The sequence below is a fragment of the Salvelinus alpinus genome, chromosome 9 (genome assembly GCF_045679555.1).
Source record: "Salvelinus alpinus chromosome 9, SLU_Salpinus.1, whole genome shotgun sequence".
Classification (NCBI taxonomy): Eukaryota; Metazoa; Chordata; class Actinopteri; order Salmoniformes; family Salmonidae; genus Salvelinus; species Salvelinus alpinus.
Window position 1 is genome coordinate 65786277 of NC_092094.1, and position 25752 is coordinate 65812028.

Below are 25752 nucleotides of genomic sequence, written 5' to 3' on the forward strand. Positions count from 1 at the left end.
TGCTAGATAGCTACCGACAGCAAAAAACGTACTCGTTTGTCATTTGTCCAGCTGGTCTAGGCTGCTGCCGCCAGTTGATCTTGGAGGTTCTGAAGAAGTCTCCAGTACCCCTCTATCCATATGTGCATCGGAACTTCGATGGTCTGTCTACACACGATCCATGGGGTCTGCAGTGACCCTCAGTAAGAACTGTCCCCGATCAAATTTGTTGCAACTCAGACATTCCTCCTCTGTTGGCATGGCTAGACGGCACCCGCATAGACACCACCAGTCGGTGTCTGACTGTGGCTCTCCAGGGTCAGGAGCCGCTGCTTGCTGGTCTCGCAATTCTTGTTCTCACTGTCTCAATTCCTCTTCAGTGTGTTTTATTTATTTGCACCAAATAAAACAAGTGATAGACGACAATACAGATAAAAACAAAAAATGGTGTGCAAGGGCTTGTATGAAAACCACACCACACTCACCGGCCAATTCATTTGGTACACCACCTCCTTCACGAAAATGGATCGCTCCTACAGACAGTGAGTCATGTGGCCGTGGCTTGCTACATAAAGCAGTCAGACACTGTTCTATTGAACTTTAGAATTGGGCAATATGATTGACCTAAGCGACTTTGAGCATGGTATGATCGTCAGTGCCAGGCACGCTGTATCTCAGAATCGGTCGCCCTCCTGGGCTTTTTAATTTGTTTAATTTTTTGTTGTGATTTTTACCCCTTTTTTCTTCCCAATTTTTTGATAGCATCACTGCAACTCCCCAACGAGCTCGGGAGAGGCAAAGGTCAAGTCATGCGTCCTCCAAAACATGACCCACCAAACCGCGCTTCTTAACAACCGCCTGCTTAACCTGGAAGCCAGCTGCACCAATGTGTCGGAGGAAACACTGTTCAACTGACGACCGAAGTCAGCCTGCAGGCACCCAGCCCACCACAAGGAGCTGCTAGAGCGCAATGAGCCAAGTAAAGCCCCCTGGCCAAACCCTCCCCTAACCTGGACGATGCTGGGCCAATTGTGAGTCGCCCAATGGGACTCCCAGTCACAGTTGTGACACAGCTTGGGATCGAACCCTAGGCTGTAGTGACGCCGCAACGCTGTGATCCAGTGCCTTAGACCACTGCGCCACTCAGGAGGCCTGACCTCCTGGGCTTTTCACACATGACCGTGTCTAGTGTTTACTGAGAATGGTGCGACAAACAAAAAACATCCAGTCAGTGGCAGTCCTGTGGGCGAAAACAGCTCGTTGATGAGAGAGGTCGAAGGAGATCGTGCAAGCAGAAAGGCGGGCTGTTGGCGGTGGTGTACTGGTGTGGGGAATGTTTTCCTGCCACAGGTTAGGTCCCTTGATACCAGTTGAGCAATGAACGTGTCTGACACCTTGTAGAATGCCCCGAACAATTCAGGCTTTTCAGGAGGCAAAGGGGGTCCAGTCTGGTACTAGATAGGTGTACCTTTATAAACTGTCCTGTGAGTGTATGTCTATGAAAAAGATTCTATTGGAAAAAGTAATCAGAAGCAACCATTGTAATTATTGAGCAATCTTGGGTAATCCGTGTACAGTAACAGCTCCCGTCAACCTGTAGAAACTAGTACAGCCCCTGTTTTGAAAACCCCGCCTTTGAGGGTGGGAACACAATTGGACAAGGAAGTAGGGCTCCCGTAAGGCTGTAGTCTTTACAAAGCCAGGGAAAAGGAGTCAACCTAGATATCCTGCAATGTCCTGGCAGATTGAATGGCTCAATTGAACAAAGACAACCCTATCTAATCTCTGCTGGCGTTATCATGCAATCAGCGAAACACAAAAGGCCACAATTACAACAAAACATGACTCCATTAATTTATATTTCAGACAGCAGGCTCATTCAACCGTTGACATCATAAAAATGTAAAATGGTATAGTGCATAATCATAAAGTCTGGGAAAAAAACACCCCAAATAGTGTATGGTGGGGAATTTTCCCTTTTAAGAATAACTTAAGAGAAAAAGATATGAGGAGAGAGGGGCATCCAAAACGTTGGCATGCTTGTGGTGAGTTCTCAAATGCTTTGCTTGACACCTAACAGTGAAAATGTCTGTATGGACATTGCTTAAGTTTCATTATATTCACTGCTGACATTCAGATCTAGTAAACAACACACACACACACTCCCCCTCCTCCCCCTGCCTCTCACACTCTCACACACTCTCAATCACGCACACACACACAGTGTTGTGTGTCTCACTGACCTGCTTATGGGAGTCATGTGTTTACATTTTGTGTGCACAAACACACTCCGGTCTGTCACTCCCCAGATACACACACACACACACACACACTCCCCGTTGCTCTCTCACACACACACGCACACGCACACACACACACACACACAGGCTGCAGCTTGTTTATTTTCTCTTTTCAAATGTAGGTAACAGGTTAATGCTTTTGGCCACGCTCTCTATTCTCTCGGCACTAGCACAAAAGCAGTGTGTGTGTGTGAAACTGTCTCCATGCTCATGGGTCAATGACCTGTCTGACTTTTCATGGGAGAGTCAAGTTCAGAATTGAGATGTAAGAGAAATCTGTCCTGTTTCCATTGGAGTGTTTAGGCTACATGATAGTGGGGGTAGGTTGAGTAGTCAGCTTTGCGTTCTCAGTGTGTCCTGTGTCCTGTACAGGGGATATATAGCTGGAGGCAGGGGCAGCATGGCACACATATACATACACACACGGACGCACGCACACACAAACGCACAAACTGGTACACATCTTCAGATTTGTTTTTCAAAATATTATTACACTCGCACGCTCACACACACACGCTCACACACCCTCCGGCCAAACAAGAGCTCAGTTTCACTGTTTTATTGTGGTCTGTTTTCCTCCACGTGAATTATTCATTTCCCAGGAGAGGGGCTGTGTGTTTCACTGCTGTCAGATTGGATCCAGTCAGAGTGATATCAACAGCTAGACCTAGATAACTGGGCTCTCTACTGAACTGTTGTTGTTTGGGTACTGCTTTGTTGCAGGCATAGAATTAGGAATTAGAATACTTGAATTGCATCTCTATGTTTGCAGCATGACACACACACACAGTTTCTTCCTCTATCTCTTTTTAGACTGTCAGTCTCCATAGTCTAGCTTCCAGGGAAGTCCATAAACATGTCAACCTTGATCCAGTGAGGTGTGCAGTCCACTGGTCCTCTAGCACTAGAACACATTCCTGAGTCCTGACATCTCTCTAACGTCTCTCTCCCTGCTCTCTGTTTAAAATCGTTTTTTCTCTGTTTATCTGAGTTAGCCCAGTTGAGATAAAAAATATATTTTTCAAGAGTGAGCTAGTCATGGGATTGCTAGTCCTGACCGCAATGCCCACCCAGTCCTTTTATGACCCCCATTTAAATTCTGTTTCTCACTACCATTCAAGTAGCTTAGCGGTGATCTATTTGCAGCATGTAGTTCTGATTTGTAAAAAAGCCATGCTATGCTAGAAATCAGGTTACTGCTGAACTTATTGACACCTCAATGAATGTAGTGTTCGACAGACAATGTCTACTGCAACAAACCAATACCCAGTTGTGTAGATGAGTAGTCCTAGCCCAGGAGTCTTAGAATTTAGTATCAGTCTGGCTCCCACCCTGAAATACAAACAAATTATTGCTCTGTTTCGTAATTGTTTCACTCTCAAAATTGAATGATTAACCATTTTCAGTGAGGATTCCGAGCTAGCTGGCATCCAGGCTTATATAAACATGAGAAAAGCAATAATTATTAATCCTCCTGTCTCAGCACTGTCGCCTGGCCTGCCCCCCCTCTTTTAGCCCTCTCTCTGTCTGGCGCAGTCCAGTCTTAGTCTGCAATCAGATTAGCAACTAGGCTTTCTGCATGGTTGGCTCTGGCTGGCTGGAGAGGCTGGGAAACCAAGAGATTTTCTGACATTCATTCCACTGCATGGGTGTTAATCCTTCCCCCAACCCACTCAACACACTGACACTAACTGACATACACACACTAAGAGGAACGTTCAGCTGCACGCATAGACACACCCATAAACTGGTACACATTCTCTGAACCGTTCAACGCATTACATTGCACAAACACACACACACACACACACACACACACACACACACACACACACACACACACACACACACACACACTGCATGCTCATTAACTCTGAACCTGGTCGTTTCCAAAGTATATCTATCAGAACACATTTAGACTCAGTCACACAAACATCTAACTATGCCTCCAGTAAATAACTCGGCATCAGGTGATGTTTAGATTTCAGTGCCGGGTAAATCCATTTGAATTCAATCACTTTTTGTCAGCACCCCTTTTGATTTGAACGAAACATTCCCTACATATTTGCCCATTGTAGAAGTTATTATTATTATAATTTATTTTTTTAAGTTGAACCCGTTTGCATACCCCTGCATACCATGAGACATCCATGTCTTCATCACAGGAAAAGATAAACAGTTTAGTTTGATATCATTTAAAAAGCTAAGAAACTGGGTTTTGAAACTATTTCATATGAAAATTGTGATTTCTACCACAAAGATGGCCGCCAGTCCACCAAACATTAAATGTCAACTTAAATGGTCAAGTCTATTCTATTATCGATATGTACACTATATGATTTCAATAGGTTTCCTGTGGAGGTTAGACTAATAATTTCAAACAGCAGATATTCCCATTCAATTCAACACGCTCCGATGTCTGTACCTTAAACTTTGTGGTACCCAATCTTTGTGGTACCATTTTGACATGCGCAGAATACAACAGGTGTAGTCCTTACAGTTAAATGCTTACTTACAAGCCCTTAACCAACAATGCTTTAAGACGTTTTCAGAAAAAATAAATGTTAAGTAAACAATAGAAAAACAAAGTAACAAATAATTCAACAGCAGCAGTAAAATAACAATAGTGAGGCTATATACAGGGGGTACCGGTACAGAGTCAATGTGCGGGGGCACCGGTTAGTCGAGGTAATATGTAAGTAGAGTTAAAGTGTCTGCATAGATAATAAACAGAGAGTAGCAGCAGTGTAAAAGAGGGATCTAGGTAGCCCTTAGATTAGCTGTTCAGGAGTCTTATGCCTTGGGGGTGAGAAGCTGTTAAGAAGCCTTTTGGACCTAGACTTGCCGCTCCGGTACTGCTTGCTGTGCGATAGCAGAGAGAACAGTCTATGACTAGGGTGGCTGGAGTCTTTTACCATTTTTAGGGCCTTCCTCTGACACGGCCTGGTATAGAGTTCTGTAGTGCCTTGCGGTCGGAGGCCGAGCAGTTGCCATACCAGGCAGTGATGCAACCAGTCAGGATGCTCTCAATGGTGCAGCTGTAGAACCTTTTGAGGATCTGAGGACCCATGCCAAGTCTTTTCATTCTCCTGAGGGGGAATAGGTTTTGTCGTGCCCTCTTCACGACTGTGTATTTGGACCATGATAGTTTGTTGGTGATGTAGACACCAAGGAACTTGAAGCTCTCAACCTGTTCCACTACAGCCCCGTCGATGAGAATGGGGGCGTGCTCGGTCCTCCTTTTCCTGTAGTCCACAATCATCTCCTTTGTCTTGATCACATTGAGGGAGAGGTTGTTGTCCTGGCACCTCACGGCCAGGTTTCTGACCTCCTCCCTATAGGCTGTCTCATCGTTGTCGGTGATCAGGCCTACCAATGTTGTGTCATCAGCAAAGTTGATGGTGTTGGAGTCGTGCCTGGCCATGCAGTCATGAGTGAATAGGGAGTACAGGAGGGGACTGAGCACGCACCCCTGAAGGGCCCCCGTGTTGAGGATCAACGTGGCGGATGTGTTGTTACCAACCCTTACCACCTGGGGGCGTCCGTCAGGAAGTCCAGGATCCAGTTGCAGAGGGAGGTGTTTAGTCCCAGGGTCCTTAGCTTAGTGATGATCTTTGAGGGCACTATGGTGTTGAACGCTGAGTTGTAGTCAATGAACAGCATTCTCACGTAGGTGTTCCTTTTGTCCAGGTGGGAAAGGGCAGTGTGGAATGCAATAGAGATTGCATCATCTGTTGGGGCGGTATGCAATTTGGATTGGGTCTAGGGTTTCTGGGATAATGGTGTTGATGTGCGCCCTGGCTAGCCTTTTAAAGCACTTCATGGCTACAGACGTGTGTGCTACGGGTCGGTAGTCATTTAGACAGGTTACCTTAGTGTTCTTGGGTTCTTGACTGTACATGCAGTCACTGTGGGGACGATGTCATCGATGCACTTATTGATGAAGCCAGTGACTGATGTGGTGTACTCCTCAATGCAATCGGGAGAATCCCGGAACATATTCCAGTCTGTGCTAGCAAAACAGTCCTGTAGCTTAGCATCTGCTTCATCTGACCACTTTCTTAGTGACCGAGGCACTGGTGCACATGTTGCACATTTAACATGCTGGTAGAAATGAGGTAAAACGGGTTTAAGTTTCCCTGCATTAAAGTCCCCGGCCACTAGGAGCACTGCCACTGGATGAGCGTTTTCCTGTTTGCTTATGACCGTATACAGCTCATTGTGTGCGGTCTTAGTGCTCTCACCAGTTTGTGGTGGTAAATAGACAGCTACGAAGAATATAGATGAAAACTCTCTTGGTAAATAGTGTGGTCTACAGCCTATCATGAGATACTCTACCTCAGGCGAGCAAAACCTTGAGACTTCCTTAGATTTTGTACACCAGCTGTTCTTTACAAATATACTTAGACCCCTACCCCTTGTCTACCAGAGGCCGCTGTTCTATCCTGCCGAAAAAGCTTAAAATCCGCCAGCTGTATGTTATTCTTTTTGTCGTTCAGCCACGAATCGGTGAAACATAAGATATTACAGTTTTTAATGTCCATTTGGTATGATATACGTGCTCGTAGCTCGTCTACTTTATTATCCAATTTTTGTATGTTGGCTAATAGGACCGATGGTAAAGGCAGATTACCAGCTCGTTGGCGGATCCTTACAAGGCACCCCGATCTTCGTCCCCGATATCTCCGTCTCTTTCTCCTGCGAATAACGGAGATGAGGGCCTTGTCGGGCGTCTGAAGTAAATCCTTCCCGTCTGACTCGTTAAAGAAAAACTATTCCTCCGGTACGGGGTGAGTAATCGCTGTCCTGATATCTAGAAGCTCTTTTCGGTCATAAGACACGGTGGCAGAAACATTATGTACAAAATAAGTTACAAATAATGCGAAAAAACACACACAATAGCACAATTGGTTAGGAGATCGTAAAACGGCAGCCATCTCCTCCGGTGCCATTATCTGTCGTTTTTTGTTGTTGTAAATTTGTACATTTATCAGCCAAAACATGGCACCCACCGTGTTTTCAACAGCATGCTGTGTCTCAACCGATGGTGGGCAGAACACAAAAACCTCACATTATGTAAAATAGGGTCTAAACTACTACATAATGCGAATAAGAAGAAAAAAACTATTTTTTTTCATTTTTAGATCATTGTCGTTCAAGGTGGGAAAAAATACATAATTTGTATTAAACTATTTTTTTTCAAGAAATGATGAAGTAGTTTGACCACCCAGTCTGTAAGTTTTTAGATTATATCAAACTCAACTGTTTATCTTTTCCGGTGATGAAGACATGGATGTCTCATTGTAGAGTGGGGTATTCAAAATTGGTAACTTTGAGTACTTTTATCTCTTGAATGTTTTGCCATTCAGGCCCAAAAAGTCACTTTCTGACCCCTTCTTTCCATGTGTAAACATGTATAGAAAGTTTTGTTTAAAACAAAAGGAATGCTGTCAAAAAGTTCTTGAATTGAAATGGATTTTACCCTGCTGTTTAATCATCCCTCAGCCCTGGTCCTGGCTTCCATTTGAAGGGAATTCTGTTGAGGATACTGTTTTATGCCCATATATTTCCCTTTTCACACTATTGTGCTGACCTGAAATTAGTTTGATGCTGGCTTGGATGTTTTTGATTCAGATTCTCCTTTCCAGCATTGTTCCAGCAACTATGGTAGATGTGTGCAAATCAGTGCAGTATAGTTTGGCTCGGCTTTGTAGTGTAAAAAGAGTATAGAGGTTCCTTTGCAGGAGTTCAGCTTCTCGAGTTGCTGGGCATTTCCATAACAAATCAGTACAGTAATGGGGACACTGGACACCCCTGTAAGTGTTATAATATAAATGTGTGTCCAACCCACATTTTAAGAGTCAATTTGTAGATTGTAATTCAAATCATTGTCCCTTGCATGGGGATGACTATCAAGAGAAACACAAACGAAAACACAATGACGAGAGCTGAGTGCTTTTGAAGCTGTCAACAAGTAGTGCGGGGAATAGCAATCAGATGCAAATGGAGTGTTAAAAAGAGAGAGCCTGCATGTGCCTTTTGTTTGTTTTGCACTTCCAGTGTGGTGGGTACAGCAGCTCACACAGAGCAGGTGGTGTGTGTATGTGTTTGTGTGAATATTTTTATTTTATTTATTTCTCCTTTATTTAACCAGGTAGGCAAGTTGAGAACACGTTCTCATTTACAATTGCGACCTGGCCAAGATAAAGCAAAGCAGTTCGACACATACAACAACACAGAGTTACACATGGAGTAAAACAAACATACAGTCAATAATACAGTAGAAAAATAAGTCTGTATACAATGTGAGCAAGTGAGGTGAGATAAGGGAGGTGAAGGCAACAACAAAAAAAGGCCATGGTCGTGAAGTAAATACAATATAGCAAGTAAAACACTGGAATGGTTGATTTGCAGTGGAAGAATGTGCAAAGTAGAGATATAAATAATGGGGTGCAAAGGAGCAAAATAAATACATAAATAAATATAGTAGGGAAAGAGGTAGTTGTTTGGGCTAAATTATAGATGGGATATGTACAGGTGCAGTAATCTATGAGCTGCTCTGACAGCTGGTGCTTAAAGTTAGTGAGGGAGATAAGTGTTTCCAGTTTCAGAGATTTTTGTAGTTCGTTCCAGTCATTGGCAGCAGAGAACTAGAAGGAGAGGCGGCCAAAGGAAGAATTGGTTTTGGGGGTGACCAGAGAGATGAGATATACCTGCTGGAGCGCGTGCTACAGGTGGGTGCTGCTATGGTGACCAGCGAGCTGAGATAAGGGGGGAATTTACCTAGCAGGGTCTTGTAGATGACCTGGAACCAGTGGGTTTGGCGATGAGTATGAAGCAAGGGCCAGCCAACGAGAATGTACAGGTCGCAGTGGTGGGTAGTATATGGGGCTTTGGTGACAAAACGGATGGCACTGTGATAGACTGCATCCAATTTATTGAGTAGGGTATTGGAGGCTATTTTGTAAATGACATCACCGAAGTCGAGGATTGGTAGGATGGTCAGTTTTACAAGGGTATGTTTGGCAGCATGAGTGAAGGATGCTTTGTTGCGGAATAGGAAGCCAATTCTAGATTTAACTTTGGATTGGAGATGTTTGATGTGAGTCTGGAAGGAGAGTTTACAGTCTAACCAGACACCTAGGTATTTGTAGTTGTCCACATATTCTAAGTCAGAGCCGTCCAGAGTAGTGACGTTGGACAGGCGGGCAGGTGCAGGCAGCGATCGGTTGAAAAGCATGCATTTAGTTTTACTTCTATTTAAGAGCAATTGGAGGCCACGGAAGGAGAGTTGTATGGCATTGAAGCTCGCCTGGAGGGTTGTTAACACAGTGTCCAAAGAAGGGCCAGAAGTATACAGAATGGTGTCGTCTGCATAGAGGTGGATCAGACACTCACCAGCAGCAAGAGCGACATCATTGATGTATACAGAGAAGAGAGTCGGTCCAAGAATTGAACCCTGTGGCACCCCCATAGAGACTGCCAGAGGCCCGGACAACAGACCCTCCGATTTGACACACTGAACTCGATCAGAGAAGTAGTTGGTGAACCAGGCGAGGCAATCATTAGAGAAACCAAGGCTGTCGAGTCTGCCGATGAGGATGTGGTGATTGACAGAGTCAAAGGCCTTGGCCAGGTCGATGAATATGGCTGCACAGTAATGTCTCTTATCGATGGCGGTTATGATATCGTTTAGGACCTTGAGCGTGGCTGAGGTGCACCCATGACCAGCTCTGAAACCAGATTGCATAGCGGAGAAGGTACGGTGGGATTCGAAATGGTCGGTAATCTGTTTGTTATCTTGGCATTCGAAGACCTTAGAAAGGCAGGGTAGAGTGGATGTAGGTCTGTATCAGTTTGGGTCTAGAGTATCTCCCCCTTTGAAGAGAGGGATGACCGTGGCAGCTTTCCAATCTTTGGGAATCTCAGATGATACGAAAGAGGTTGAACGGGCTAGTAATAGGCGTTGCAACGATTTTGGCAGATCATTTTAGAAAGAGAGGTTCCAGATTGTCTAGCCCGGTTGATTTGTAGGGGTCTAGATTTTGCAGCTCTTTCAGAACATCAGCTATCTGTATTTGGGTGAAGGAGAAATGGGGAAGGCTTGGGCGAGTTGCTGTGGGGAGTGCAGGGCTGTTGACGTGGTAGGGGTAGCCAGGTTGAAAGCATGGCCAGCCGTAGAAAAATGCTTATTGAAATTCTCTATTATAGTGGATTTATCGGTGGTAACAGTGTTTCCTAGCCTCAGTGCAGTGGGCAGCTGGGAGGAGGTGCTCTTATTCTCCATGGACTTTACAGTGTCCCAGAACTTTTTTGAGTTGTGCTACAGGATGTAAACTTCTGCTTGAAAAAGCTAGCCTTAGCTTTCCTAACTGCCTGTGTATATTTGTTCCTAACTTCCCTGAAAGTTGCATATCACAGGGGCTATTCGATGCTAATGCAGAATGCCACAGGATGTTTTTGTGCTGGTCAAGGGCAGTCAGGTGTGGAGAGAACCAAGGGCTATATCTGTTCCTGGTTCTACATTTTTTGAATGGGGCAAGCTTATTTAAGATGGTGAGGAAGACACTTTTAAATAATAACCAGGCATCCTCTACTGACGGGATGAGGTCAATATTCTTCCAGGATACCCGGGCCAGGTCGATTAGAAAGGCCTCATTAAAACCATACAGCCAAGAGAGGTGTCACAAAAGTCAGAAATAGCGTTAAAATTAATCACTAACCTTTGATCTTCACCGGATGGCACTCCCAGGTCTCCATGTTAGACAATAAATGTTAGTTTTGTTCGATAAAGTTAATCTTTATGTCCAAATACCTCCTTTTTGTTTGCGCGTTTAGTCCAGTAATCCAAATGCACAAAGCGCGAGTACAAAGTCCAGACGAAAAGTCAAAAAAGTTCCATTACAGTTCGTAGAAACATGTCAAACGATGTATATAATCAATCTTTAGGATGTTTTTATCATAAATCTTCAATAATATTCCAACCGGACAATTCCGTTGTCATTAGAAAGGAAAGGGAACGGAGCTCGCGCTCACGATAAACAACTAAAGGCTTTCAGCTGAGCCACTTACTGTGAGTGGTCTTATTCTCTCCCCTTTCACAATAGAAGCCTGAAACAACGTTCTAAAGACTGTTGACATCTAGTGGAAGCCTTAGGAAGTGGAATCTAACCCCATAGACACAGGATATTGGATAGGCAATCACTTAAAAAAAAACTACAAACCTCAATTTCCCACTTCCTGGTTGGATTTTTCTCAGGTTTTTGCCTGCCATATGAGTTCTGTTATACTCACAGACATTATTTTAACCGTTTTGGAAACTTTAGAGTGTTTTCTATCCAAATCTAATGATGTGGAAACCGCTGTGTATAATGATTTGTGTAGGCCCTATGATGGCTCTGTCTATGCTCCACTCCTTTTGCTCAGGGACTGCTTCATCAATGAGGATTAGAAAGAAGGGAAGGGACACAGCAGTTCAAGGGTGGAGGGAAGAGGATAGTCTGTATCCCCCGCTGATCCCCCACTCTTCATCTGGCTTCCAGCCAGCCCCAAAGATTTAGCCCAGATTTTAGGTCTATCTGGGCACAACCTTGCTTCTAGACGCTGACTGGTAATTTCTCATCAAGCCTCTGTGGCAGACCGCCAAGGCATTGTCAGCAGAGACCTTAACCCCATCGGGGTTAAGCGTCCCCCCGACATCCAGACTGTAGGTCCGCAGATGTTGCCGAACAGTTGATCTCCTTTGTCCACAGATTTGGACCGTTTTCACACTATTGTGCCATCCCAAGCTTAACATTTTACCCCCTTTCGTCCACAACCAAAGTGTGCACCCCACTTAGGGGACAACGACTGCCCCCTCTCATTGAAGCCACGATGTTCAAAGCTGACCGCAGTACTGCAGGCATTGTTTGCAGAGAACAGGATCCCTCATTATAGTGAAGGTGAAAATGGCAATCTTCATGTAAATAAAAATACATTCTGAATGCAATCATGGGACCAATAACTACTTCTATTACACCAGTTGTATGCACTTGAACTAATTATTAAAAAATTGCACGCAGAAAAAGTTATTGGGGTAATTTAGTTGCTCAAGGCAGCCTGCAGTACCCATTCGGCCTTCAACTTGAGATACTTTATGAAAGGAGGCAGCACTGAGCTAGCCTGCAACGTCACTTCCTGGAGTAGCTCAAACTGCGCATGTTATGTCTACATAAATCTCCCACGCCATCTTAAGAGACTTCCTGGCCTTCAAATGCACTATTGAGTTTTCACATAGGAACGAATGGTGTCACGTGATCGATGGCTTTGTCCATTCATATATACAGAGTCATTGAGCCCACCATCCCGGCATCCATCTTTGTGATTCACATTGGTGGCCATTTTGAGTCAGACTGCTTCCACCACATATTGGCCAGTCGCACATGCTTTTCTGTTCTCCTCAGTAATATCAATGTGTGAGTATTTAATGATGAGTAAACTGTTAATCACAATGTGTACCTCCCCCCTCCCATTCTGTCTCCCCAGATAATGTTTAAAGCCAATGCGAAATATTCTCCGGAGCTTAACAAATACAAGTAAGTGGAATTCTGCTGAGTTAGTATCTGGGTTAGTCTAACTGGGTTTTTGATGGGTGGGGTGGGGCGAGGGACAAAGAAGGGGAGAGGATGTTGGGCAGGAGGGCATCAAATGTCCAATAACCCAAATCAAAGCTGGTGTATTAGAATGGATGTCTTTTGGTGAAAAATAAATCAGAGTTCAAATGCAATGGTTGTTTGAAGCGACACACAACAGTTGAGTCTTATGTGGGACCTTGTCAAACCCCCTCAAACTCCCAAAATCTGTTACTTAAATTGAAAAAAGGTAGATGCATTGCAATTGCTACCGTTTCTGCCAATTGCAAAGCACTCTATGGGACTAACATAACATGATAACAACATTCTAATACATTCTTACTAGAATGGGATCTTTCAAACCTTTGGTGCCAGCATGGCTCTCGTTCAGATACTCCAAGCCCTAGATACAAAACCAAGTTGGCCAAGTTCTGTGTGTACAGTATCTATGACTCTGGCTTCTACTGTATGACTGAAGGGTGTTATTGTAGATACATTGGAACAGAGTGCCCGATAACCTTGATGAAATCTAATTATGCCCCCTGAGCTTCGTCTAAGCTGTCTCCACCCTTGGCTTTTTGATGTGGACCTCGGATTGTGGGGTCCAAATTTCTGAACTAATAAACACTTTGATCAGCCGATTTAATGTCTGATGCGGAGTGAAAAGCTGTGAGCTCAAATCCCCAAATCCACCACACAAACTCATCCCCCCCTTTCCATCCCGGTACTCTACAATCCCCCGCTTCACTCACTCACTCTCACACATACACACACGCGCACACACACCCACACTAATACACAAATACCAGTGGCGTGCCGTGGGCCTGGGGCCTAGGCCTTCAGTGAGGTACTACACAGTCCCACCCGAATTAATCCTCCTCTTATTACCATCATTATGCCATGGCTCTAGACACTATACATTTAGACAGAAACGCAGTATAACCAGGCGTTGCGTCACCTTGAAATTGACAAATTGACATTTTTGGGTAAACAGTGTTTAACAGACAACTCAAGTTTGCAAAGCCAGTGTAGCTCCAAACACCAAATCGATCACTTGCAAATAATAGGCATTCCCAGCAGTACAGTTTGCAGTGCTTCTCGGAGCCATAGCGCTCGTAGTTGAAACTTTGAAAGTGGCGAGCGAACGAACCCCTTTCCCGCATGTGACAGGCTTTGTGGCGTCGGGCGACCTCTCCTTACAATGTCTAACTTTTCTTGAAAAGTTCGTCTTGAGAATGGCGTTATAATTATATCCTCGACCAAATCGATATCTTCTCCTCCTTCCGCCATTGTGGGTTGAAAAAACTGCTTAGTAGAACGCAAATTAATTCGTTTATCAAATTCAGTTTCCTAGATCTGCATAGACCTGCCCATAGGACCTGCCTCTCAATATTGGTAATCCAATCAAAAGACGTGGACGCACTACGCCTGCTAGCTGGCTCCTGTGTAACACTGGAGCCAGCCAGCAGGCGTACAATAGCCAACTCTAAAGCTGATTGGTTGACACAAAATTTTAATTTCCATTCACTTTAAGCTACAAGCGCCCGCACTGTTGATTCTGAAGGCCCGAGGGCAGATTTTAGACCCCTGGCAACACATGATGGCTGAATATGATTGGATAAAAGATCTAACATAAAGACCAGCCCTCCAAATCTCAACCTGGGGCTGGAAGCAGTGCAACCAAGAGGAAAGCTATGAAATGAAGAGTATAACTCTTACTCTGGGGAATAATTTAATACATATTTGTGGGAAAATATATTTAAAAAAAAATTATATTCTGATGATGTTTAGGCCAGCAGAGAAGGCCTTGCAGGCCCTGACGGCCCACCACTGACAAATACACACACACTAATACACACAAATACACACACACATCCTGCAAGGGGGGAGGGTCTAAAGGAAGAGTGGAGAAGAGTTAGGAGAGAAAGAGAGAGGGGAAACTGAAGATTGAGTGAGCCAGTGCAGTAGGATGGGATTGGGTTTGGGGTGTTTCAAGTTTATGGTCAATTTATTGTTGTGTAGTATTATTGTAATGTTGTGTGTAAAGGGCTCTAAATGAAAAAACATTCATTGATAGCATTGGTGCTCCCAAAAGCGATTGAAATACAGCCTGTATTAATTGTAGCTACTTCTAAAGCAAATGCTCTGTCCAAGAAACTCATATGTGTAACCTTGTTTATTATAAAAAGCTTATTATAAAAAGCTAAAATGTTGGTACAAATAAATACCTGTCATTGAAATTAAAAAGTTTTTTGGTGGAATATTAGGTTTCTACATGATCTAAAAGCGTTGCATTGAAAATCGTACACTGTCTATAAGAGCGCCATGTTTGTGATGACGACATGCAAGACTGAACAAGGCAGTTAACCCACTGTTCCTAGGCCGTCATTGAAAATAAGAATTTGTTCTTTAACTGACTTGCCTAGTTAAATAACGGTAAAATTTATAAATAAAATAAAAAACATCTCTCCTGAAGAAGCTATCCCTTCTTTTATTTTCAGTGTCTCCAAATGTTTGGATATACTGATGAAGTTACCAGTTTGTTAGCAAGCTAGCTAATCAGGTACCAAACATGACTAAACAAGTTGTAAAACAAATTCGCCCTGCATGTAGTTTTATGACCCACGGCAGGATGAAAAAAAATATGGGTCAGATATTTTGAACTGTTTGGTGTGACACTAACGAATCTACGATCAGGAAACAATGCTACAGGGAAGTCTTACCATTACAACAATGAAATATTTTGTCGTACTTTAGAGCCCTGTGTGTGTAGTAAGCTAGTTGTGTACCACCTATAATTGTGTGTTTTTTGCACAGGGTGCCCATTCGCCTGGCGTTCATCTTTTCCAGCCTTTTCTTCCTCGTGGTGAACCTAACATGCGCCATGCTGGTGCAGGGTGGCATTGGGGGCAACGTGGGCGAGGCAGAGGTGAGGCAGGTGGTGCTGGCCCGGGTGCTGGTCAATGACAGTCTCTTCGTACTCTGCGCCGTCTCGCTGGCCGTGTGCATCTTCAAGATCGCCAAGATGTCCTCTGCCAATGTCTACCTTGAGTCCAAGGTACTGGACCGTCCTCAATCAGTCATTTAGTCCATCAACAAATTAACTAATACATCATTTGATCAATCAGCCACTTAACCAATCAACCAACTAACAGATCAGTCACTTAACCAATCAATTAATTATTAAACGTTTCATCTTTACCAAATTGGGTTTGCAAGCAGGGATTAAATACAAGCAACTGTAAAAGTTGTTGATTTTGTAGCTAGGTAGATACACAATAAGTAGCTGATTGGTATTGAACCGTGTCCTCTTTGTTCATGCCGTTACCCCAGAAAATCCCCATACATGCATACAGTGCTTTCACAAAGTCTTAATACCCCTTGACTTATTCCGCATTGTATTGTGTTACAGCCTCAATTCAAAATTGATTAAATAGATTTATTTTTTACCCATCTACACACAATACCCCGTAATGAAAAACTGCAAATATATTTTTAGAAATGTTTCCTAATTTATTGAAAATGAAACACAGAAATAACACATTTACATAGTGTCTTCAGAAAGTATTCAAACCCCTGGACTTATTCCACATTTTGTTGTGTTACAGCCTGAATTAAAAATGGATTAAACATATCTTTTTTGTCACCCTTCTTCACACAATACCCCATTATGACGAAGTGAAAACATGTTTTTAGAAATTTTTGCAATTGTTTTGAAGATGAAATACATAAATATCACATTTACATAACTATTTCTAAGTAAATACTTTGTAGAAGCACCTTTGGTGGCGATTACAGCTGTGAGTCCTTCTGGGCAAGTCTTTAAGAGCTTTGCACACCTAGATTGTACAGTATTTGCCCATTTATTGTTTTAAAAATTCTTCAAGCCCTGTCAAGTTGCTTCTTAATCATTGCTAGACAGCCATTTTCAAGACTTGCCATAGATTTTTAAGGTGATTTCAGTCAAAACTGTAGCTAGGCCACTCAGGAACATTCATTGTCATGTTAGTATGCAACTCCAGTGTATATTTGGCCTTGTGTTTTAGGTTATTGTCCTGCTGAAATGTGAATTTGTCTCCAGTGTATGTTGGAAAGCAGACTGAATCAGGTTTTCCTCTAGGATTTTGCCTGTGCTTATAGCTGTATTCCATTTATTTTATCTTCGCCGATGACAAGCAAACCCATAATATGATGCAGCCACCACCATACTTGAAGAGTGGTACTCAGTGATGTGTTTGCCAATGTATTCTCTCTGGCAACTGAGTTAAAAAGGATGCCTGTATCTTTGTAGTGACTGGGTGCATCCAAAGCCTAATTAATAACTTTGCCATGCCCAAAGAGAGATTCAGCATCTGCGTTTTATACATCTACCAGTCATGCCCTTCTTTGCGAGGCATTGAGAAACCTCCCTGGTCTTTGTGCTTGAATCTGTGCTTGAAATTCACTACTCAATTGCGGGACCTTACAGATAATTGTGTGTGGGGTACAGAGATGGGGTAGTCATTCAAAAATCATGTTAACCACTATTATTGAACACGGAATGAGTCCATGCAACTTATTAAGGGATTTGTTAAGCACATTCTTACTCCTGAACTTATTTAGGCTGGTCATAACAAAGGGGTTGAATACTTATTGACTCAAGACATTTCAGCTTAAATGTTTCTATTAATTTCTCAAAAAAATTGAAAAAGATAATTACACTTTGATGTTATGGGGTATTGTGTGTAGGCCAGTGACACAATCTGAATTCTTTTTTATTTTTTATTCAGGCTGTAACACAACAAAATGTGGGGAAAAGTCCAGGGGTTTGAAAACTTTCTGAAGGCAGTGGGGTCTGAAATTATTGACACCATTGATAAAGATGAGCAAAAATGACTGTATTAAATAAATCAAATACTGAGATATATTGTATGCAAACAAAATGGGTTTATACTAATATAATTGCTCAGAGAAAGATATTTTGTTTAACAAGTAATATAATAAAACACATTTTTAAAAAGATAGTGGTCAAAGTTATTGAAACCCTGAGCTTTTTTCTAAAATGTTTTATGCGTTTGAGAACACATTGGTAGGGATCTTAGACCATTCTTCCATACATAATCCTTTCAGATCCTCGATATCCTTTGTCTGTGCTTATAGATTGCCCTATTCAAATCAAACCTCAGGAACGATACTTTTTAGTTTGAAATTATTCTGTGTGATTCAGTTTGATTAAATAATGAATCAATGCTCTAACATTTGTTGCATAAACACAATTTTTCATACTAAATGAAAATCTGCTGCTGATGGAGCTCATGAGCTGGGCCTCTGAGCTGGATCTGTCTGAGCGTGTGTGGGTGGGTGGGTAACTCACCACTATCAGATTAGGGGGGGATAATGTAGTCTATGTTTTTTGTTTCCTGACTTTGATTCTGTGTTTGAGCTAGTAATGTATCAATACTTACCGTTTACAAATGAGCTATGACGTAGCCTATGAATATATAGCACAACTTTGGATTTCACCGCCATCTCAAAATCCAATGGTTTTGAAGTTTTTACGGAATGATCTTCTCTTTTCCTCTCACTTTGGCCATGCAGTGTGCCTCGCAAAAGTGATTGCTGTCCTCGGTAAAATGATCAACTTTACCCTGTATATCTAAAAATGACCATATGTCATTTGCATTCGGAAAGTATTCAGACCCCTTCACTTTTTCTACATTTTGTTACATTACAGCCTTATTCTAAAATGGATGAAGTAAAAGGCACATGACAGCCTGCTTGTAGTTTAACAAAAAGGCACCTAAAGGACTCTGACTATGTGAAACAAGATTCTCTGGTCTGATGAAACCAAGATGGAACTCTTTGGCCTGAATGCCAAGTCTGGAGGAAACCTGGCACTGTCCCTATGGTGAAGCATGGTGTTGGCAGGATCATGCTATGGGGATTTTTTTCAGTGGCAGTGGACTGGGATATGCTTAACACCCCGGCCATCCTACAATCTAAACTAGATGCCCTCAATCTCACACAAATTATCAAGGAACCTACCAGGTACAACCCTAAATCCGTAAACACGAGCACCCTCATAGATATACACTGCTCAAAAAATAAAGGGACCACTAAAATAACACATCCTAGATCTGAATGAATGAAATATTCTTATTAAATACTTTTTTCTTTACATAGTTGAATGTGCTGACAACAAAATCACACAAAAATTATCAATGGAAATCAAATTTATCAACCCATGGAGGTCTGGATTTGGAGTCACACTCAAAATTAAAGTGGAAAACCCCACTATAGGCTGATCCAACTTTGATGTAATGTCCTTAAAACAAGTCAAAATGAGGGTCAGTAGTGTGTGTGGCCTCCACGTGCCTGTATAACCTCCCTACAACGCCTGGGCATGCTCCTGATGAGGTGGCGGATGGTCTCCTGAGGGATCTCCTCCCAGACCTGGACTAAAGCATCCGCCAACTCCTGGACAGTCTGTGGTGCAACGTGGCGTTGGTGGATGGAGCGAGACATGATGTCCCAGATGTGCTCAATTGGATTCAGGTCTGGGGAACGGGCGGGCCAGTCCATAGCATCAATGCCTTCCTCTTGCAGGAACTGCTGACACACTCCAGCCACATGAGGTCTAGCATTGTCTTGCATTAGGAGGAACCCAGGGCCAACCGCACCAGCATATGGTCTCACAAGGGGTCTGAGGATCTCATCTCGGTACCTAATGGCAGTCAGGCTACCTCTGGCGAGCACATGGAGGGCTGTGCGGCCCCCCAAAGAAATGCCACCCCACACCATGACTGACCCACCGCCAAACCGGTCATGCTGGAGGATGTTGCAGGCAGCAGAATGTTCTCCACGGCGTCTCCAGACTCTGTCACGTCTGTCACATGTGCTCAGTGTGAACCTGCTTTCATCTGTGAAGAGCACAGGGCGCCAGTGGCGAATTTGCCAATCTTGGTGTTCTCTGGCAAATGCCAAACGTCCTGCACGGTGTTGGGCTGTAAGCACAACCCCCACCCTCATGGAGTCTGTTTCTGACCGTTTGAGCAGACACATGCACATTTGTGGCCTGCTGGAGGTCATTTTGCAGGGCTCTGGCAGTGCTCCTCCTTGCACAAAGGCGGAGGTAGCGGTCCTGCTGCTGGGTTGTTGCCCTCCTACGGCCTCCTCCACGTCTCCTGATGTACTGGCCTGTCTCCTGGTAGCGCCTCCATGCTCTGGACACTACGCTGACAGACACAGCAAACCTTCTTGCCACAGCTCGCATTGATGTGCCATCCTGGATGAGCTGCACTACCTGAGCCACTTGTGTGGGTTGTAGACTCCGTCTCATGCTACCACTAGAGTGTAAGCACCGCCAGCATTCAAAAGTGACCAAAACATCAGCCAGGAAGCATAGGAACTGAGAAGTGGTCTGTGGTCACCACCTGCAGAACCACTCCTTTATTGGGGGTGTATTGCTAATTGCCTATAATTTCCACCTGTTGTCTATTCCATTTGCACAACAGCATGTGAAATTTATTGTCAATCAGTGTTGCTTCCTAAGTGGACAGTTTGATTTCACAGAAGTGTGATTGACTTGGAGTTACATTGTGTTGTTTAAGTGTTCCCTTTATTTTTTTGAGCAGTGTATATCATCCTGACCAACCTCCCCTCTAAATGCACCTCTGCTGTCTTCAACCAGGATCTCAGCGATCACTGCCTCATTGCCTGCGTCCGTAATGGGTCCGCAGTCAAACGACCACCCCTCATCAGTGTCAAACGTTCCCTAAAACACTTCAGCGAGCAGGCCTTTCTAATCGACCTGGCCCGGGTATCCTGGAAGGATATTGACCTCATTCCGTCAGTAGAGGATGGCTGGATATTCTTTAAAAGTGGTTTCCTCACCATCTTAAATAAGCATGCCCCGTTCAAAAAATGTTGCACTAAGAACAGATATAGCCCTTGGTTCACTCCAGACTTGACTGCCCTTGACCAGCACAAAAACATCCTGTGGCGTACTACATTAGCATCGAATTTCCCCCGCGATATGCAACTTTTCAGTGAAGTTACGAACCAATATATATAGGCAGTTAGGAAAGCAAAGGCTAGCATTTTCAAACAGACATTTGCATCCTGTAGCACAATCTCCAAAAAGTTCTGGGACACTGTAAAGTACATGGAGAATAAGAGCACCGCCTCCCAGCTGCCCACTGCACTGAGGCTAGGAAACACTGTCACCACCGATAAATATACGATAATCGAGAATTTCAATAAGCATTTTTCTACGGCTGGCCATGCTTTCCACCTGGCTACCCCTAACCCGGTCAACAGCTCTGCACCCCCCACAACAACTTGCCCAAGCCTCCCCCATTTCTCCTTCACCCAAATCCAGATCGCTGATGTTCTGAAAGAGCTGCAAAATCTAGACCCCTACAAATCAGCCGGGCTAGACAATATGGACCCTTTCTAAAATTATCCGCCGCAATTGTTGCAACCCCTATTACTAGCCTGTTCAACCTCTCTTTCGTATCGTCTGAGATCCATAAAGATTGGAAAGCTGCTGCGGTCATCCCCCTCTTCCAAGGGGGAGACACTCTAGACCCAAACTGTTACAGACCTATATCTATCCTACCCTGCCTTTCTAAGGTCTTCGAAAGCCAAGTTAACAAACAGGTCACCGACAGTTTCGATTCCCACTGTGTACCTTCTCCACTATGCAATCTGGTTTCCGAGCTGGTCATGGGTGCACCTTAGCCGTGCTCAAGGTCCTAAACAATATCATAACCGCCATCAATAAAAGACAATACTGTGCAGCCGTCTTCATCGACCTGGCCAAGGCTTTCGACTCTGTCAATCACCGCATTCTTATCGGCAGACTCAACTGCCTTGGTTTCTCAAATGACTGCCTCGCCTGGTTCACCAACTACTTCTCAGATAGTTCAGTGTGTCAAATCGGAGGGCCTGTTGTCCGTACCTCTGGCGGTCTCTGTGGGGGTGCCACAGGGTTCAATTCTAGGGCCGAATTTTTTCTCTGTATACATCAATGATGTCGCTCTTGCTGCTGGTGATTCTCTGATCCACCTCTATGCAGACGACACCATTCTGTATACTTCTGGCCCTTCTTTGGACACTGTGTTAACAAACTTCCAGACGAGCTTCAATGCCATACAACACTCCTTCCTTAGCCTCCAACTACTCTTAAATGCAAGTAAAACTAAATGCATGCTCTTCAACCGATCGCTACCCGCAACCGCCCACCCGTCTAGCATCACTACTCTGGACGGTTCTGATTTAGAATATGTGGACAACTACAAATACCTAGGTGTCTGGTTAGACTGCAAACTCTCCCTCCAGACTCACATTAAGCATATCCAATCCAAAATGAAATCTAGAATCTGCTTCCTATTTCGCAACAAAGCATCCTTCACTCATGCTGCCAAACATTCTCTCGTAAAACTGACTATCCTACCGATCCTTGACTTCGGCGATGTAATTTACAAAATAGCCTCCAACACTCTACTCAGCAAATTGGATGTAGTCTATCACAGTGCCATCCGTTTTGTCACCAAAGCCCTATATACTACCCACCACTGCGACCTGTAGGCTCTCGTTGGCTGGTCCTCGCTACATATTCGTCGCCAAACCCACTGGCTCCAGGTCATCTTTAATTCTTTGCTAGATAAAGCTCCGCCTTATCTCAGCTTACTGGTCACCATAGCAACACCCACCAGTAGCACGCGCTCCAGCAGATATATTTCACTGGTCATCCCCATAGCCAACACCCTCTTTCCAGTTCTCTGCTGCCAATGACTGGAACGCATTACAAAAATCACTGAAGTTGGAGACGTATATCTTCCTCACTAACTTTATGCGTCAGCTGTCGGAGCAGCTTACTGATCGCTACAGCTGTACACAGCCATCTGTAAATAGCCCATCCAGCCAACTACCTACCTCATCCCCATATTTGTTTTTGTTTTTCCTGCTCTTTTGCACACCAGTATTTCTACTTGCACATCCTCATCTGCACATATATCACTCCAGTGTAAATTGATAAATTGTAATTACTTTGCCGCTATTGGCCTATTTATTGCCTTACCTCCTTACTTAATTTGCACACACTGTATACATATTTTTCTATTGTGTTATTGACTGTACGTTTGTTTATCCCATGTGTAACTCTGTGTTGTTGTTTTTGTCGAACTGCTTTGCTTTATCTTGGCCAGGAGGCAGTTGTAATGAGAACTTGCTCTCAACTGGCCTACCTGGTTAAAAACTAGGTAAAATAAGTAAATAGCTAATCTAAGTTTATAATTTTAAAAGGCTAATTGATCATTAGAAAACCCTTTTACAACTACGTTAGCACAGCTGAAAACTGTTGTCCTGATTAAAGAAGCAATAAAACTGGGCTTCTTTAGACTAGTTGAGTATCTGGAACATCAGCATTTGTGGGTTTGATTACAGGCTCAAAATGGCCAGAAACAAAGAACTTTCTTCTGAAGCTCGTCAGTCTATTCTTGTTCTGAGAAATGAAGGGTATTCCATGCGAGAAATTGCCAAGAAACTGAAGATCTCGTACAACGCTGTGTACTACTCCCTTCACAGAACAGCGCAAACTGGACCTAACCAGAATAGAAAGTGGAGTGGGAGGCCCCGGTGTACAACTGAGCAAGAGGGCAAGTACATTAGAGTGTCTAGTTTGAGAAACAGACGCCTCACAAGTCCTCAACTGGCAGCTAAATAAACTCAGCAAAAAAAAGAAACGTCCCCTCACTGTCAACTGTGTTTAATTTCAGCAAACTTAACATGTGTAAATATTTGTATGAACAAAAGATTCAACAAGAGACATAAACTGAACAATAAACTGAACAAATTCCACAGACATGTGACTAACAGAAATGGAATAATTTGTCCCTGAACAAAGGGGGGGTCAAAATCAAAAGTAACAGTCAGTATCTGGTGTGGCCACCAGCTGCATTAAGTACTGCAGTGCATCTCCTCCTCATGGACTGGCCCGATTTGCCAGTTCTTGCAATGAGATGTTACCCCACTCTTCCACCAAGGCACCTGCAAGTTCCCAGACATTTCTGGGGGGAATGGCCCTAGCCCTCACCCTCTGATCCAACAGGTCCCAGACGTGCTCAATGGGATTGAGATCCGGCCTCTTCGCTGGACATGGCAGAACACTGACATTCTTGTCTTGCAGGAAATCACACAGAACAAGCAGTATGGCTGGAGGGTCATGTCAGGATGAGCCTGCAGGAAGGGTACCACATGAGGGAGGAGGATGTCTTCCAGGTAACGCACAGCATTGAGATTGCCTTCAATGACAACAAGCTCAGTCCGATGATGCTGTGAAACACCGCGCCAGACCATGACGGACCCTCCACCTCCAAATTGATCCCGCTCCAGAGTACAGGCCTCAGTGTAACGCTAATTCCTTTGACGATAAACGCAAATCCGACCATCACCCCGGGTGAGACACAACCGCGACTCGTCAGTGAAGAGCACTTTTTGCCAGTCCTGTCTGGTCCAGCGACGGTGGGTTTGTGCCCATAGGCGACGTTGTTGCCGGTGATGTCTGGTGAGGACCTGCCTTACAACAGGCCTACAAGCTCTCAGTCCAGCCTCTCTCAGCCTATTGCGGACAGTCTGAGCACTGATGGAGGGATTGTGCGTTCCTGGTGTAACTCGGGCAGTTGTTGTTGCCATCCTGTACCTGTTCCGCAGGTGTGATGTTCGGATGTACCGATCCTGTGCAGGTGTTGTCACACGTGGTCTGCCACTGTGAGGACGATCAGCTGTCCGTCCTGGCTCCCTATAGCTCTGTCTTAGGCATCTCACAGTACGGACATTGCAATTTATTGCCCTGGCCACATCTGCAGTCCTCATGCCTCCTTGCAGCATGCCTCAGACACATTCATGCAGATGAGCAGGGACCCTGGGCATCTTTCTTTTGGTGTTTTTCAGAGTCAGTAGAAAGGCCTCTTTAGTGTCCTAAGTTTTCATAACTGTGACTAATTGCCTACCGTCTGTAAGTTGTTAGTGTCTTAACGACCGTTCCACAGGTGCATGTTCATTAATTGTGTATGGTTCATTGAACAAGCATGGGAAACAGTGTATAAACCCTTTACAATGAAGATCTGTGAAGTTATTTGGATTTTTACAAAATATTTTTGAAAGACAGGGTCCTGAAAATGGGATGTGACTTTTTTTTTGCTGAGTTTAGTACCCGCAAAACACCAGTCTCAATGTCAACAATGAAGAGGCGACTCAGGGATGCTTCTAGGCAGAGTTGCAAAGAAAAGGCCATATCTCAGACTGGCCAATAAAAATAAAAGATTAAGATGGGCAAAAGAACACAGACACTTGACATATTTAGATTGGAAAAAGGTGTTATGGACAGATGAATCTAAGTTTGAGGTGTTTGGATCACAAAGAAGAACATTCGTGAGACACAGAAACATTTTTAAGATGCTGGAGGAGTGCTTGACGCCATCTGTCAAGCATGGTGGAGGCAATGTGAGGGTCTGGGGGTGCTGTGTGGTGGGAGATTTGTACAGGGTAAAAGGGATCTTGAAGAAGGAAAGCTATCACTCCATTTTGCAATGCCATGCCATACCCTGTGGACGCCGCTTAATTGGAGCCAATTTCCTCCTACAACAGGACAATGACCCAAACCACAGCACCAAACTATGCAATAACTATTTAGGGAAGAAGCAGTCAGCTGGTATTCTGTCTATAATGGCGTGGCCAGCACAGTCACCGGATCTCAACCCTGTTGAGCTGTTGTGGGAGCAGCTTGACCGTATGGTACGTAAGAAGTGTCCATCAAGCCGATCCAACTTGTGGGAGGTGCTTCAGGAAGAATGGGGTGAAATCTCTTCAGATTACCTCAA

The 25752-nt window shown here is 44.0% G+C and overlaps 1 protein-coding gene across 6 annotated transcripts in view; it reads left to right on the forward strand.

Moving 5' to 3' along the window:
- The window catches only part of LOC139530483 (G protein-coupled receptor 137Ba-like), a 75825-nt gene that overhangs the window by 14008 nt on the left and 36065 nt on the right, over positions 1-25752 (forward strand). For all 6 annotated transcript variants that reach the window (XR_011666042.1, XM_071326954.1, XM_071326955.1 and 3 more), the window contains exons 2-3: positions 12804-12853; positions 15707-15947. Coding sequence is in view for 5 of the 6 variants with exons in the window: in XM_071326954.1 (XP_071183055.1) it covers positions 12804-12853; positions 15707-15947 (291 nt within the window). In the remaining variant the exon portion in view is untranslated. The remainder of the gene's footprint in view (positions 1-12803; positions 12854-15706; positions 15948-25752) is intronic.